Source organism: Lynx rufus, unplaced genomic scaffold (genome assembly GCF_022079265.1).
Source record: "Lynx rufus isolate CCGP_SWC_20201006 ecotype Redwood Valley unplaced genomic scaffold, mLynRuf1.p SCAF_15, whole genome shotgun sequence".
Lineage (NCBI taxonomy): Eukaryota > Metazoa > Chordata > Mammalia > Carnivora > Felidae > Lynx > Lynx rufus.
This window is the reverse complement of record NW_025814829.1, coordinates 42,570,576-42,587,928: the sequence shown is the minus strand read 5'-3', so window position 1 is coordinate 42,587,928 and position 17,353 is coordinate 42,570,576. Positions and strand designations below refer to the sequence as shown.

At 36.1% G+C, this 17,353-nt stretch overlaps 1 protein-coding gene across 1 annotated transcript in view; it reads left to right on the top strand.

The window, feature by feature from the left end:
- TDRD5 (tudor domain containing 5) overlaps positions 1–17,353 on the top strand; it is a 96,157-nt gene that overhangs the window by 43,401 nt on the left and 35,403 nt on the right. The window contains exons 7-9 of the mRNA XM_047076461.1: positions 1,163–1,316; positions 10,167–10,375; positions 14,375–14,595. Coding sequence (XP_046932417.1) covers positions 1,163–1,316; positions 10,167–10,375; positions 14,375–14,595 — 584 coding nt within the window. The remainder of the gene's footprint in view (positions 1–1,162; positions 1,317–10,166; positions 10,376–14,374; positions 14,596–17,353) is intronic.

The window sequence follows — 17,353 nt, the reverse complement described above, 5'->3', positions numbered from 1 at the left end:
ACTCATGAACCATGAGATCATTATCTGAGCTGAAATCAAGAGTCAGTTGCTCAATTGACTGAGCCACCCAGATGCTCCAAGAATTTGAACAATTTAATAGGAGATCTTACTAAAAAGGGCAAACTTCCAATTTACTGTGCAGTTTAAACCAAACATATTTAGTATATACCCTGTATATACATTTTTTTATTTGGTATAATTTTTTTCCTAAGGCAAGAGAAACAATATTGTGGGTGATACACTGATACCTGCTTATTCATCTCAGCTTCTAGGGTGAAATCCTAGAATTTTAAGGAAATATTTTAAAATCATATTACTTTATTGCATGTTGAAAATGGTAGTGAATACTTTCAAAACTGAGAAATATCAAGTTTTATTATGACTTTTGTATTTTGTGTACCCCCCTTTATTCTTTTGCTTTATAATTAGACATTGTTAAGAACAGGAGGTAAAAAGTACCCTGATTTTCACTTCATTGTACCACATACTATATTTATTTATAAAGTTTATTTATTTATTTTGAGAGAGACAGCAAGCAGAGGAAGGGAAGAGGGAGAGAGAGAATCCCAAGCAGGCTTCACACTGTCAGTGCAGAGCCCAACATGGGGCTCAAACTCATGAAACTGTTAGATCATGACCTGAGCCGTAACCAGGATTTAGAGGCTTAATTGACAGAGCCACCCAGGTGCCCCACCATATACTTTAAAAGGAAGTTGAAACTGGCCTGGAAGCTTTATGTTGTAGGTCTCTAGGTTTGGATTATACCTATATGGAAACAAGCCTTTAATACCTGAGATTGCTGACCCTTACAAATTTAGTTTGACTAAACCAAAATTTTTTAAAAATTTTTTTTCTTAATGTTTTTATTTATTTTTGAGACAGAGACAGAGCATGAGAAGGGGAGGGGCAGAGAGAGAGGGAGACACAGAATCCGAAGCAGGCTCCAGGCTCTGAGCCATCAGCACAGACCCCGATGTGGGGCTCGAACTCACAGACTGTGAGATCATGACCTGAGCTGAAGTCGGATGCTCAACCGACTGAGCCACCCAGGCGCCCCTGACTAAACCAAAATTAAGACATTGTTTTAATTTGTGTATGTATCTGTATATATTGTATTCCATTTATCTAATGTTTTATGTTATTTTTGTTTCTTTTGTGACAGATAATCTTTAAAGAGCAACTTTCACCAAAAAAATTGGGCTTCTTAAATGTGACAGAACTCGTTGGAGCTCTTAGTGACATTCTGCGTGTTGAGTTCAGGGAAGGAGAACAAGACTTACTGGTGTTTGATGCTGATATGAAGCCACTCCCACCTGGTGAGTTGAATCACAATATGATGCAAACCTGATTTTTTCTTTTTAAATTGAAGTATAGTTAACATCCATTTGTATTAGTTTCAGGGGTACAACATAGTGTTTTGACAATTTCATACATTTTGCTGTGCTCACCATGATGAGTGTAGTTACCATCTGTCACTATACAATATTATCACAATATTATTGGCTATATTCCCTATGCTGTATATTTCATTTCTGTGACTTATTTATTTTATAACTGAAGGTTTGTACCTCTTAATACCCATCACCCGTTTTGCTCCTCCCCTGTTATCCTCCCCTCTGGCAACTACCAGTTCTCTGTATTTATGATTCTGTTTCCATTTTTGTTTGTTTTGGTGTTTAGATTCCACATATAAATGAAATCATGCAGTATTTGTCTTTCTCTGTCTGACTTGTTTTACTTAGCCTAATATCCTCTAGGTTCATCCCTGTTGTCACAAATGGCAAGATTTCGTTCTTTTTATAGCTGAGTAATATTCCATTGTATATATACTACATCTTTATCCGTTCATCTATCGATGGACACTTAGGTTGCTTACATAACTTGGCAACTGTAAATAATACTGCAGTAAAGATAGGGTTGCATATGTCTTTTTAAAAAAAATTTTTTTAACATTTATTCATCTTTGAGAGACAGAGAGAGACAGAGCATGAACGGGGGGAGGGGCAGAGAGAGAGGGAGGCACAGAATCCAAAGCAGGCTTCAGGCCCTGAGCTGTCAGCACAGAGCCTGATATGGGGCTCGAACTCACAAACCGAGAGATCATGACTTGAGCTGAAGTCGGAGGCTCAACTGACTGAGCCACCTAGGTGCCCAGCATATATCTTTTTTAATTAGTGTTTTCATTTTTTGGGGGGGGCGGCAAATAACCCAGTAGTGGAATACTGGATCATATGTTATTTTTATTTTTCATTTTTTTAAGGTAACTTTACAGTGTTTTTCACAGTGGTTGCACTAATTTACATTCCCACCAACAGTGCACAAGGGTTCTCTCTTCTCCACATCCTTGCCAACACTTGTCTATTTCTTGTCTTGATATTAGCCATTCTGAAAGGCATAAGGTGATTTCTTACTGTGGTTTTGGTTTTGCATTTCTCTGATGATTACTGACGGTCAACATCTTTTTATGTGTCTGTTGGCTACCTGTATGTTGCCTTTGGAAAAATGTCTATTAAGATCTTCTGCCCATTTTTTTTGGATTCTGTGTTTTCTTGGTATTGGATTGTAGAAGTTCTCTATGTATTTTGGGTATGAATCCCTTATTGGATATATCATTTGCAAATGTATTCTCCCATCCAGGAGATTGCCTTATTGTTTTGCTGATAGTTTCCTTTGTTGTGCAAAAGGTTTTTAGTTTGATGTAGTCCCAATATTTTATTTGTGCTTTTGTTTCCCTTGTCTGAGAAAACATATTCATAAATACATTGCTAAGGCTGATGTCCAAGAGATTACTGCATATGTTTTCTTTGAGGAGCTTTATGGCTTCAGGTCTCATATTTAGGTGTTTAATCTGTCTTGAGTTTATTTTTGTGTTTGGTGTAAGTGGTCCATTTTCATTCTTTTGCACAAAGAGACTGTCTTTTCCCCATTGTATATTGTTACCTCCTATGTCATAGATTAATTGACCATGTAAGCATGGGTTTATTTCTAGGCTCTCTCTTCTATTGCTCTGTGTGTCTGTTTTTGTGCCAGTACCATACTCTTGATTACCATAGCTTTGTGGTATGTCTTGAAATCTGGGATTGTGATACCTCTGGGTTTGTTCTTTTTCAAGATTGCTTTGGCTATTTAGAGTCTTTTGTAGTTCTGCATAAATTTTAGAATTGTTTGTTTAGTTCTGTGAAAAGTCCTATTGGTATTTTGATGAGAATTGGATTGAATTTGTAGATTGCTTTGGGTAGTATGGATGTTTTAACAATATTGGTTCTTCTAATTCATGAGGATGGTATATCTTTTCATTTGTGTCATCTTCATTTTCTTTCATCAGTGTTTTATAGTTTTCACAGTACAGAACTTTCACTTGGTTAAATTTATTCCAAGGTATTCTGTTCTTTTTGGTGTAGTTGTAAATGGGACCATTTTCTTAATTTGTTTCAGCTTACTTCATTATGGTATAGAAATGCAACAGATTTCTGTATATTAATTTTGTATCCTGCAACTTTACTGAATTCATTTATTCTAATAGATTTTTGGTGGAGTTTTAAAGGTGTCGTATATATAGTATCATGTCATCTGTGAGTAGAGACAGTTATATTTCTTCATAATCAATTTGGATGCCTTTTTCTTTTCTGATTGCTGTAGGTGGGACTTCCAGTACTATGTTAAATAAAAATGACAAGAGTAGACATTCTTCTTTTGTTCCTGAGAGGAAATCTTTCAGTTTTTCACCATTGATTTTGATGTTAGCTGTGGGTTTGTCATATATGGCCTTTATTATATTGAATTATGTCCCTCTATATACACTTTGTTGAGAATTTATCATGAACAGATGTCAGATTTTTGTCAAATGCTTTTTCTGCATCTGTTGAGATGACCATATGGTTTTTATCTCTTCATTTTGTTAATGTGATATATAAAGTTGATTGATTTGTGGATATTGAAACACTCTTCCGTTCCTGGAGTAAATCCCACCACTTGATTGTGGTGAATGATCCTTTTAATATATTGTTGAATTTGGTTTGCTAATATTTTGTTGAGGATTTTTGCATTGTATGTTCATCAGGGATATTAACCTGTAGTTTTCTCACTCTCCCCCCCCCCCCCCCCCACACTTTCTCTCTGTCTTTCTTGTAATGTCTTTGGTTTTGGTTTCAGAGCAATGCTTGCTCATTGAATGAATATGGAAGCTCTCTTTCGTCTTTTATTTTTGGCACAGTTCGAAAGAGTGGCTGTTAATTATTTAAATGTTTGATAGACTTCACCTGTGAAGCCATCCAGTCCTGGATTTTCATTTGTTGGGAGTTTTTTGATTACCTATTCAATTCTGTTACTAATAATTGGTCTGTTGATATATTCTGTTTCTTTCTGATTTAGTTAATTCATCCATTTCTTCTAATGGTCCATTGGTTGTCCAATTTGTTGGTATATAATTTTTTTGTAGTGTTCTCTTATAATCCTTTGTATTTCTGTGATGTTGGTTGTTTTGTGTTTCATTCTGATGTTATTTGTTTGAAACCTCTTTTTTTCCCTTGGTGAATCTGGCTAAAGATTTATCAATCTTGTTTCTCTTTTCAAAGAACCAGCTCTTGGTTTCATTATTATTTTATTTTAATGTTTATTTATTTTTGAGACAGAGACAGAGCATGAACGGGGAGGGTCAGAGAGAGAGGGAGACACAGAATCTGAAACACGCTCCAGGCTCTGAGCTGTCAGCACAGAGCCCGACGCGGGGCTTGAACTCACAAACCGTGAGATCATGACCTGAGCCAAAGTCAGAGACTTAACCGACTGAGCCACCCAGGCCCCCCTTGCTTTCATTATTCATCTACTCTGTTACTTTTTAGTCTCCATTTCATTTATTTCTGTTCTCATCTTCATTATTTCCTTCCTCTTACTAACTTTGGGCATTGTTTATTCTTTTCCTAGTTCCTTAAGATGTAAGAATAATTGTTTACTTGAAATTTTTCTTGTTTCTTGAGATAGGGCCGTATCCCTATAAACTTCCCTCTTAAAGCTGCTTTTGCTACATCCCAAAGATTTTGGACCATTATATTTTCATTTTCTTTAAAAAAAAAATTTTTTTTTTAACGTTTATTCATTTTTGAGACAGAGAGAGACAGAGCATGAATGGGGAAAGGTCAGAGAGAGAGGGAGACACAGAATCTGAAACAGGCTCCAGGCTCTGAGCTGTCAGCACAGAACCCGACGTGGGGCTCGAACTCACGGACCGCGAGATCCTGACCTGAGCCGAAGTCGGACGCCCAACCGACTGAGCCACTCAGGCGCCCCATTATATTTTCATTTTCATTTGTCTTTGTTTTTTTTTATTTCCTATTTAATTACTTCATTGATTTTTTTGGTTAATAGCATGTTGTTTGGCCTCCATGTTTTGGTGTTTTTTGCAGTCTTGCTTGTAGTTGATTTCCAGTTTCATACTGTTGTGTTTGGAAAAGATGCTTTATATGATTTCAGTTTTCTTAAATTTATTGAGTCTTGTTGTGTGGCTTAACGTGATATAGAGAAGGAAAAAACTTGAAAAGAATGTATATTCTGTTTTTGGATGGAATGTTCTGTATATATTAAGTCTATCTGGTTTAATGTGTTGTTCAAAGCCATTGCTTCCTTATTGATTTTGTGTTTGAATGATCTGATCATTGATGTAAGTGAGCTGATAAAGTCCCCTACTATTACTGTGTTAATATCAGTTTCTCCCTTTGTGTCTTTTCATATTTGCTTATTTAGGTGCTCCTGTGTTGGGTGTGTAGATACTTAAAATGGCTGTTTTCTTGTTGGATTGATCTTTTTAACATTATACACTGCCCTTATTTGTCTCATTACAGTCTTTATTTTAAAGTCCATTTTATCTGATGTATTGCTACACTGGCTTTAAATTTTTTTTTTTTTTTTTTTGCTTCCATTTGCATGGTATAAGTTTTTCCAGGTCTTCACTTTCAGTCTGCATGTCTTTAGGCTTGGAGTGAGTCTCTTATGGGCAGCTATAGATGTCTTTTTTTTTTTTTTTTTTTAATCCATTCAGTCACCCTTGTCTTTTGGAGCAGTTAGTGCATTTACATTTAAAGTAATTATTGGTTAAGTATGTACTTACTGCCATTTTGTTTTTGTTTTCTGGTTGTTTTTATAGTTTTCTGTTTTTCTTCTCTATCTCTCCTTGTGATGACCTCCTTCAGTGTTATGCTTGGATTCCTTTCTCCTTATTTTTTGTGTATCTGGTAGAGGTTTTTGTTTAGTGATTACCATGAGGCTCATATATAACATCCTGTGTATGTAGCAGTCTATTTTATATTTTTAGTTGATGGTAAGTTTGAACACATTCTAAAAATAGACATTTTTGTTTTGTGTATATCATATTTTGTATCTTTTTATTTCATGAGGCCCTTAACTAATTTTTTGGATAACATTGATTTTACTACTTCTGTCTTTTAACCTTCATACTAGTTTTATAAGAGATTGATTTACTACTCTCTGTTTGCTTTTACTTGTGAACTTTTTCCTTTTTATAATTTTCTTCTAATTATGGTCTTTTCCTTTCCACTTAAAGAAGTCTCTTGAACATTGCTTGTAAGTCTGTTTTGGTGATGATGAACTTTTGTTTGCTGGGAAACTAGTTCTTATTAAATTCTGAATGATAACCTTGCTGGGCAGAATATTCTTTGTTACTGTTTTTTTTTTCCTTTCATCAGTTTGAATATACCATGCCATTCCCATCAGAGCTGATACTCCTATGGGGTTTCCCTTGTACATGACTTGTTGCTTTTCTTTTGCTACTTTTTAGATTTTCTCTTTATCTTTAATTTTTGACATTTTAACTAATGTGGACCTCTTTGCGTCCTTGTTTGGGGTTCTCTGTGATTCCTGGACTTGGATGTCTGTTTTCTTCTCCAGGTCAAGGAAGTTTTCAGCTATTATTTTTTCAAGTTATTTTTCTGTGCGCCTGTGTGTGTGCTGTCTCTCTCTGTCTCTCTCTCTCTTTGGGACCCCTATAATATGAATGTTAGAATGCTGGATATTGTCCAAGAGATCTCTTAAACTTATCTGAGTTCTCTTAAACTTATCCTCATTTGAAAAAACATTTTTCTGTTTAGTGTGGGTGCTTTCTGTTACTGTTTTCCGTATCACTGATCCATTCTTCTGCATCCTCTGATATGCTGTTGATTCCCTCTAGAGTATTTTGCATTTCATTTACTGTATTCTTCAGCTCTGATTGGCTCTTTTTTATATTATCTGTTTGTTGAAGTTTCACTGAGTTTATGCCCTCTTCTCTGAAGTCAGGTGAGCATCTTTATGATCATTATCTTGAATTTATAAGATAGTTTGCTTATCTCCATTTTGTTGAGTTCTTTTTTGAGGTTTTGTCTTGTTCTTTGATTTGAAGTATGTTATTCTGTCTCATTTTATTTGACGCTCTGTGTTTTCCTGTGAATTAGGTGGAACAACTACTTCTCCTAGACTTGAAGGAATTGCCTTATGCGGAACATCCTCTATGTAGACTGTGTGTGTGTGGCAGCTTTGGCTGGCTGGCTTAATCTTTAGCAGGTACAGGCTGGGTGTCCCATGGCACTTTGTGCTGGGACTACCCTGGTGGTATGGCTGGAGCTGAAGCAGGTACACACCAGGGGATCCTGGTGCTCTTCATACAGGGGGTATTCTGGAGGGACAGTTGGAGCTGAAATGAGTGTGGGTTGGGAGTTCCCAGAGTGCTCTGCATAGTGGGTGCCCCGGTGAGTTGTCTGTAGCTGAAGTGGGTATGGGCCTGGAGTATGCTGGGAGATGCTAACCTGAGTTTTAATTGTCTTTGTAAGGACAAGGAAAATAAAGCATGATTATGTAATATTCTTTATTGTAAGCATATGAACCAGACAGATTACACATTAGCCTTGAAAACATTTTGTATATGATGACCTTTCTGGTGATACTTATTGTAATAAGGCTAATCGGTATTATTAATAAAGACCATCTATCTGACTTTTTAAAATATACTTTCTTCATTATCCAGATTTTTCTATAACTTTGAAGAAACCAGTTTTCTGAAACAGTGATCTGATGGGGAAGTGCTAGATCAGCGGTTGTTAACTCTGGCTGTGTATCAGAAAGCTTTTAAGAAATACAAGGACATTTTTGATAAATGGGTGTGCATTGGAACCTAGCACATGTATTTGTTTTTTAAACAAACTTTTTCAAACCTAAAACTAAAAATTATCTTAGGTTTACAGAAAAGTTGCAAAGGTATTATAGATTCTCTTGTGCCTTTCATCCATCTAATATTAACATCTTACATTAATTACTATGATACATTTATCAAAACTAAGAAATTAATTCTGATATATTATTATTAGCTAAACTGTAGATTTTATTTAAGTTTTACCAGCTTTCTCACAATTGTTCTTTTTCTGTTTTTGGATCTACTTCAGGATACCACACTGCATTTAAGGCACTTGATTTTTGTTTTTTTTGGTTTTTCTTTTGAAATTTTTATTGAGAGTATTGTAGGCTTATATACTGTTAAGAACTAATACAGGGAGGTTCCGTGTATTCTTTATTTTGTTCCCTCAGTGGTAACATGTTGCCAAATTATAGTAGTGTAAGGTACAGTTGACTCTTAAATAACATGGGTTTGAGTTGCATAGGTCCACTTATATGTGGATTTTTATGGTAAAATCAGTATAATATTGTAAATGTAATTTCTCTTCCTTATGATTTTCTTAACATTTTCTTTTCTCTGGCTTACTTTATTCTAAGAATGGGCATTGAGGAGGGCACCTGTTGGGATGAGCACTGGGTGTTGTATGGAAACCAATTTGAAAATAAATTTGATATTAAAAAAATAAACTGTAATGGAGGGAAAAAAGAATATAGTATATAATACATACATAAAATATATGTTAATCAACTATTTATATTATCAATAAGGCTTCTGGTCAACAGTAGGCTCTAGTAGTTAAATTTTGGGGGAATCAAAAGTTATATGCGATTTTTGACTGCATTGGGGGTTGATGCCCCTAAATGCTGCAGTGTTCAGGGTCAACTGTCCTTGTATTTTTATAAGCTTCTAAAAGTGGTTTTGATGGATCGCAACTTTTTTCCAGAATATCAATGTATCTTTGATATAAACATACCCACTTTGTTGATTTTTCTGATTAAAATAACATGAGTTATAAATAATGTGTAAATAACTCATGTTATTTTAATAAGTTGAAAATGAATATTTCCCATCATTTTACTTCCCTGAAAAAATCTGTTAGAATTTTTATTGGTCTTTGAGATTTTTTTCAATGAATATGTAAGCATACGTAGATTTTTAAAAAAATTATAAAAGCAATATTTGTTTAAAAATTCCAGTAAGGTAGATTGGTAACTAGTAATTATTTTAATAGGTCTTTTTCTGGACCTCTTGTATAGTACCATAGTTATTTATTACATGTAGAATTTTCTTGCATAAGATAGTGTTCTGTATATATATAAGTTCTTTTTATACTTCGTATGTTATGGATGTTTTTCCATATCAGCATATGTAAGTTTATTTCATCCTTTTTAACTACATATAATTCTTTTATGTGACTGTATTATAATTGATTTAGTCTCCTGTTGACAGACATATAGAGTGTATTTATTTTTTGTCATTATAAAAGATACAGTGATAAACATTCTTGTACCTCCATCTTTGTGCACTTACTAGTTTTTCTGTAGGAGCCACTATGGTTTTAGGTCTATCTGGGTCTGTTTTAAGGTGTCAGTCTCTTAAAATCATCATACACATGTAAATTTGAACACAATATGTGATTGATTTGGTAATCCCCTAAAAATTAAGGCATTATATTATGGATATTCAGTAGTCACATTAATACATTAAGTAACTATGCATATTCACTGCGAAAGTTGAGCAGGAAGTAAATTGAAATCAGGATATTGAAAAACAAAACCTTTAACCAAAGTTCAAGAAACTTGCCCTTTCCCTGCCAATGTAAGTAATTTAAGATTTGTTCCCATCTAGAACTTCATTTCGTTTCTCCATACTGAAAGGTCTATAAAGTTAGCTTCATATCTCTCATTTGTCATTATTTGCCCAGTGCCTGGGCCATAGAATGTGCTTTGTAACAGTTAGACAAATTACTATAATGGCTGTCCACAGGCTACTCTGTTGATTTTTTCAGATGAACCCATTTCATCAGTCAAAAATTCATGTTTAGTTCAATCAGATAAGAAAATAGAAGTCAAAGCTTGTGTCTCCAGTCCCCCTAGAAATTCACTGTCTACTGCTGCTATCAAGGAGACTGCCTGGGATTGTCTTCCTAAAAACCCTAAAGAGCCAGAAAAGAAGATTTGCAAAAAGCCTAATCTGGTGGTAAAGCCTTTACAGCTGGTGAGTAGGTGTAAAGACTTTGTACACTGGAGATCAGCATTATGGAAAGTAACTAAATGAATATTTCTTTTTTTAATGTTTTATTTATTTTTGAGAAAGAGAGAAAGTGGGGGAGGGGCAGAAAGAGAGGACAGAGGATCTGAAGTGGGCTCTGTGCTGACAGCAAAGAGCCTAATGGGCTCAAACTCACTAACCATGAGATCATGACCTGAGCTGAAGTTAGACACTTAAGTGACTGAGCCACACAGGCACCCCTAAATGAGTATTTCCTTACATCAAAATTCTATTCAGGAAAATCTTGTTTCAGGATGCATGATTTTTTAGAAGAGAGCAGAGTTTTGGTCTGAAATCACCTTATACGGCATTTATTCTTGTTTTCGATCTTTTGTATAACTAACTTTCAACTCTCATTTTAAAGTTTTCAGATGGGTTTGAAGATTTGCCAGTTTTCTCAGGATGATAAAGCCAATGGTCTGTCCATATTTTTGAAAATGTGGGCTGGAAAACCCTTAAGGGCTTCAGAGGGAAGATTTGAGGAGCTTTGTTTTAGCTATATGTCTCAATAATTGCTGCAAATTGCCCCTGCTCGTGTACTCAATTATAGGGTGTATTTATTTTTTATTTTTCATTACGTTTCCACACACAATTTTCCTTTTTTGTGTTCTCATCTTCTGTTATTTATTTTGTTGTTATTAAGGAATTAATTGCTTACACTTCTTCTATCGTCTGTAACTGGCTTCTTTCATGGAAGGAAAACATTTTGTTTCAAGAGACTGCTACATATTTTATAGAGGGTGAGAGAAAAGTCTAAAGGAAAATAATAGATTTTAGAATGAAAATGTTTGAGAAACCCTATTTAAAACAATTTTGGGGGGGGGGGGAATGCAAGCTGGTGCAGCCACCTTGGAAAACAGTATGAAGGGTCCTCAAAAAACTGTAAATAGAACTGCCCTATGACCCAGCAATTGCCCTACTAGGTACTTATCCAAGGGATACAGATACGCTGTTTCGAAGGGACACATGCACCCCAATGTTTACAGCAGCACTATCAACAATAGCCAAAGCATGGAAAGAGCCCAAGTGTCCATCGATGGATGAGTGGATAAAGAAGACATGGTGTGTGTGTGTGTGTGTGTGTATACACACACACACACACACAATGGAGTATTACTCGGCAATCAAAAACAATGAGATCTTGCCATTTGCAACTACGTGGATGGAACTGGAGGATGTTATGCCAAGCGAAATTAGTCAGAGGAAGACAAAAATCTTATGACTTCACTCATATGAGGACTTTAAGAGACAAAACAGATGAACATAAGGGAAGGGAAACAATATAAAAACAGGGAGGGGGACAAAACAGAAGAGACTCATAAATATGGAGAACAAACTGAGGGTTACTGGAGGGGTTGTGGGAGGGGGGGATGGGCTAATTGGTAAGGGCCACTAAGGAATCTACTCCTGAAATCATTGTTGCACTATATGCTAACTTATTTGGATGTAAATTTTAAAAAATAAAATTAAAAAATATAAAAATAATTTTTTTTTTAAGTTTTTGAGAGAAAGTGCAGGTGAGCATGTGAATGGGGGAGGATCAGAGAGAGCAGGGGAGGGAGAATCCCAAGCAGCTTCCACACTCAGGTCTGAGCCCAATGTGGGCCTCCATCCCACAGCTGTGAGATCATGACCTGAGCCGAAATGAAGACTTGGACACTCAACCTCCTGAGCCACCCAGGTGCCCAGAGAAACTATTGTTGATTGGAAGATTAGTGTGAAATTTATTCTTTAAAGTTACCTTTGTTGGTAGGGTTGGGTAGGAAGACTGTCTTCGTTTAGCCTGAATATTTAAAGTACCATATTTTCAATTTTGAATGGGGCAGTTGTATAACATACTTTTGACTCTTAATTTCATAAGGCAGTTTTCATATGTTGTAGGTAAGGATCACCTAGGGAATTTTTTTTAATTTAATTTTTTAAATTTACATCCAAGTTAGTTAGCATGTAGTGCAACAATGATTTCAGGGGTAGATTCTTTAATGCCCCTTACCCATTTTGCCCATCCCCTCTCCCATAATCCCTCCAGTAACCCTCTGTTCTCTTTAAGAGTCTCTTATGTTTTGTCCCCTCCATGTTTTTATATTATTTTTGCTTCCCTTCCCTTGTGTTCATCTGTTCTGTGTCTTAAAGTCCTCATATGAGTAAAGTCATATGGTATTTGTCTTTCTCTGACTAATTTCACTTAGCATAATAACCTCTAGTTCCATCCACATATTGTAAATGGCAAGATTTAATTCTTTTTGGTTGCCGAGTAGTACTCCGTGTGTGTGTGTGTGTGTGTGTGTGTGTGTGTGTGTGTGTGTGTGTATACCACATCTTTATCCATTCATTCATCGGTGGACATTTGGGCTCTTTCCATACTTTGGCTATTGTTGATAGTGCTGCTACAAACATTGGGGTGCATGTGTCCCTTTGAAACAGCATACCTGTATCCTTGGATAAATACCTAGTAGGGCAATTGCTGGGTTGTAGGATAGTTCTAGTTTTAATTTTTTGTAGAACCTCCAAACTGTTTTCCAGAGTGGCTGCACCAGTTTGTATTTGCACCAGCAGTGCAGAAGAGATCCTTTCTCCACATCCTCTCCAACATCTGTTGTTGCCTGAGTTGTTAATGTTAGCCATTCTGACTGGTGTAAGGTCTCATTGTGGTTTTGATTTGTATTTTCCTGATGATGAGTGATGTGGAGCATTTTTTCATGTGTCAGTTGGCCATCTGGATGTCTTCTTTGGGGAGGTGTCTATTCAGGTCTTCTGCCCATTTCTTCACTTGATTATTTGTTTTCTTGGGTGTTGAGTTTGATAAGTTCTTTATAGATTTTGGATACTAACCCTTTATCTGATGTGTTGTTTGCAAGTATCTTCTCCTGTTCTGTAGGTTGCCTTTTAGTTTTGCTGATTGTTTCCTTCGCTGTGTAGAAGCTTTTTATTTTGATGAGGTCCCAATTGTTCATTTTTGCTTTTGTTTCCCTTGCCTCTGGAAACGTGTTGAGTAAGAAGTTGCTGTGGCCAAGATCAAAGAGGTTTTTGCCTGCTTTCTCCTCAAGGATTTTGATGGCTTCCTGTCTTACATTTTGGTCTTTCATCCATTTTATTTTCGTGCATGGTGTAAGAAAGTGGTCCAGGTTCATTCTTCTACATATCGCTGTCCAGTTTTCCCAGCACCACTTGCTGAAGAGACTGTCTTTATTCCATTGGATATTCTTTCTCCTTTGTCAAAGATTAGTTGGCCATATGTTTGTGGATCCATTTCTGGGTTCCCTGTTCTGTTCCATTGATCTGAGTGTCTGTTTTTGTGCCAATACCATACTGTTTTGATGATAGGGAATTTTGTTTTTTTAAGTTTCGAGATAGCACTAGCTGGGGAGAGGGACAGAGGGAGAGAGAGAGAAATCTCAGGCAGGATCCACGCTCAATATGAGACTCAATGTCATGAACCATGAGATATGACCTGGGCCGAAATCTGGGGTCAGACACTCAACTGACTGAGCCACCCAGTACCCTCTAGGGAATTTTTTTTTTAATTTTTTTTTTTTAACATTTGTTTATTTTTGAGACAGAGAGAGACAGAGCATGAATGGGGGAGGGTCAGAGAGAGGGAGACACAGAATCTGAAACAGGCTCCAGGCTCTGAGCTGTCAGCCCAGAGCCCGACGTGGGGCTCGAACTCACGGACCACGAGATCATGACCTGAGCCGAAGTCGGCTGCTTAACTGACTGAGCCACCCAGGCACCCCTCTAGGGAATTTTTTTAATACGTAGTTATGGGTCCCACTTCTAGGTATTCTGAATTAGTAAGTCTGGAATAAGCCTGAGAAGCTTTGTTTTTATAATTTCCCAGGTGATTCTGATAAAGATGACTCATGAAATATACTTAGGGAAATGTCATCATAGAGTTTGAAATTTCACCCAAAGATTTCTTTTATTTCTTTTTTTAACTTGCAGCAAGTGGAAGTTGATAAGTCACAGCTCAGCCTGGCAATTGCAAACCATGATATCCCACCAGATGCTGTACGGGACAAGAAATTATGCAGACTGCCACCATTAGATACCAGTACCCTTGTGGGGGTCTTTGTGGAGTATATCATCTCTCCTAGTCAATTCTACATCCGAATCTATAGCAGGGATTCATCAGAGTTACTTGAAGACATGATGATTGAAATGCGGTAGGAATCTGTTGTTTTCAATGTATTTTTCATGTATCTCATTCTAAATCAGTACTTGTCAGCATTTTGGTTTTAGAGCTTTTAGCAGTTAAGGACTTGAGAGCTTTTGTTTACTGATATTTATCTTTGAAATTAAAACTGCAGCATGTAAAAAAATTTTGTTTAAAAAAACAGTAAGTCCATTTGTGTGGATATAAATAACATATTTCTATGAACAGTAACTACTTTCTGGAAATTAGAATAGTGACATTATTTTACATTTTTGCTGATCTCTTTATTATCTGTCTTAATAGGGGAAAGTTTGATTTTAATGTCTGCTTTCATCTTTAATGTCTTGAGCTTCGTTGTTTTGATTGTAGTGTATGAAAACATCTGGTCACACAGATATACATAGTTGTGAAGAGGAGTATTTTCTTTCTTTTGCCAAAAAAACCTATTTTTATTTTAGAGAGCATGTGAGTGGGGGTGAAGGGCAGAGGGGGAGAGAGAGGATCTTGAGCAGGCTCCATGCTCAGCATGGAGCCTGATGTGGGATTTAATCCCATAACCCTGGGATCATGACCCGAGCCAAAATGAAAAGTTGGATGCTCAACCGACTGAGCCACCCAGGCACCCCTCTTTTCAAATTTTTATTTTAATTTTAGTTAGTTAAACATACAGTGTAATATTGGTTTCAGGAGTAGAATTCACTGATTCATCACTTACATACAACACCCAGTGCTCATCACAAGTGCCCTCCTTAATACCCATCCCCCATCTAGCCAATCCCCCACCCATTTCCCTTCATTAACCCTCAGTTTGTTCTCTGTATTCAAGAGTCTCTTGTGGTTTCTCTCTGTTTTTCTCCCTTCCTATGTGATCATCTCTTTCTTAAATTCCATATATGAGTGAAATCATATGGTGTTTGTCTTTCTGTGACTGTCTTATTTTGTTTAGTGTAATACATTTTTGCTTCATCCACATTATTGAAAATGGCAAGATTTCATTCTTTTTGATGGATGAATGATATTCCATTGCATATATATACCACATCTTCTTTATCCATTCATCAGTCAGTGGACATTTGGGCTCTCTCCATAGTTTGGCTATTGTTAATAATGCTGCTATAAACGTCAGAGTGCATATACTTCCTTGAATCTGTATTTTTGTATCCTTTGGGTAAATACCTAGTAGTGCAAGTTCTGGATCATAAGGTAGTTCTATTTTTAACTTTCTGAGGAACCTCCATACTGTTTTCCAAAGTGGCTGCACCAGTTTGCATTCCTACCTACACTGCAAGACGGTTCCCCTTTGTCCTCATGGGAAAAGGAGTATTTTAGTAGCCTTTTTAGAAATTTGTGAATAATCTTTGATATTTAAGGAAATTTGTGAACATTCCAAAACTTGACAAGTGGTAGTTTCTTAAAGATTGGTTGCAATGTGGAATTTGAGCTTTTCATACACTGCTGTTAAAATTCATTGATCTTCCTTTGTACTTTGAACAGATTCAGGTTTGGTTATGCTGTTTCAGGTTCCAGTGCAAAATTAAAATTCAAGTCTCCAAGTTGTAAAATTATTAAGTATTTCAAGACAGCAATAGCAGAACATTAAAGCAAGCATAAGGCACTCGGTGTAACCAGCCCTGAAAGCATCTTTTACCTTCATGTATAATTTCAAAACATCATGCATTGGAAAATACTGGTTCACTGCGTTATGTAGGTCTTCCAAATGTTGACACATTTCATCACATAGTATAAAAAATCACATTCTTTAATATCACCACTGATCTCATCAGAGAAGTATTACGTATTAGGAAGCTGTCAAACTCGTGGTGGATGCAACATTTCCAGAATCTAAATTCTCACTCGAAAGTCTTGAATTTTAACATTGATGACAAATACTGTCAGTGTTTTTCTTGAAGTGACGGGCTCACTTCATTTTTGAGAAAGTGTGCATCAGATACTCAAGTCTGAATAAACATAGTTTGATAGTAGTCATTTCAAGCAAAAATGATGTTCCATGAAAAAAATGTCTAGTTCCTCTTCCAAGTAAAAATGTTCCACAAAAACAGCTAGTTCAGTTCTCAGATGCATAATTGCTTTTCTTAAGACAACTTGAGCAGTGTTTTATGTGTCTATTACTTCCTTTTTTGTCACATAGAATATTAAAAAGATGGTCACTCAGTGGTTGAGATTTAATATACTTAATTTTTATTGGTTTATGAAGGACATTCTTACGTGACATTGGCCTCTTTTTTTTCTTCTTCTTTGTCTTTTATTTAATGTGAGTGCATGGCGGTGACAAGTGACTGCTAGTAAAGTTTGGTGACACTGCCTTGATTTGGCTAAGGCACCTTGCTTTTACACCTTCATTACAAATGTTAATGCAGTGAAAAGGGCAAATAACTATTTTCATAGTAACACTAAAATATTAGTCTTGACCTTATGGACTTGTTAAAAGGGCATCACGGTCCTGGGGGTTTGTGAACTGCACTTGGAGAACGACTACTCTAGTTAATCTCTTTTATCTGCCGAAATATCATGTCCTTTCTTAGTAAAACACCCTGTAAAATGTGTACATTTGCAGTCACTTTAGATTTATTCATGAACAACAGTGTCTGATTTTTACATTGATGTCGTATATAAGAATAATGTATTTATCCAAGAGCATTCCATCTTTTAATCTAATTTTACTGCATTATCAACTCCTCTCACCCAAGAACACCTGGTATAATGTAAGTCACATAATAAACACTTAGTAAAAATATTATATATTCCAT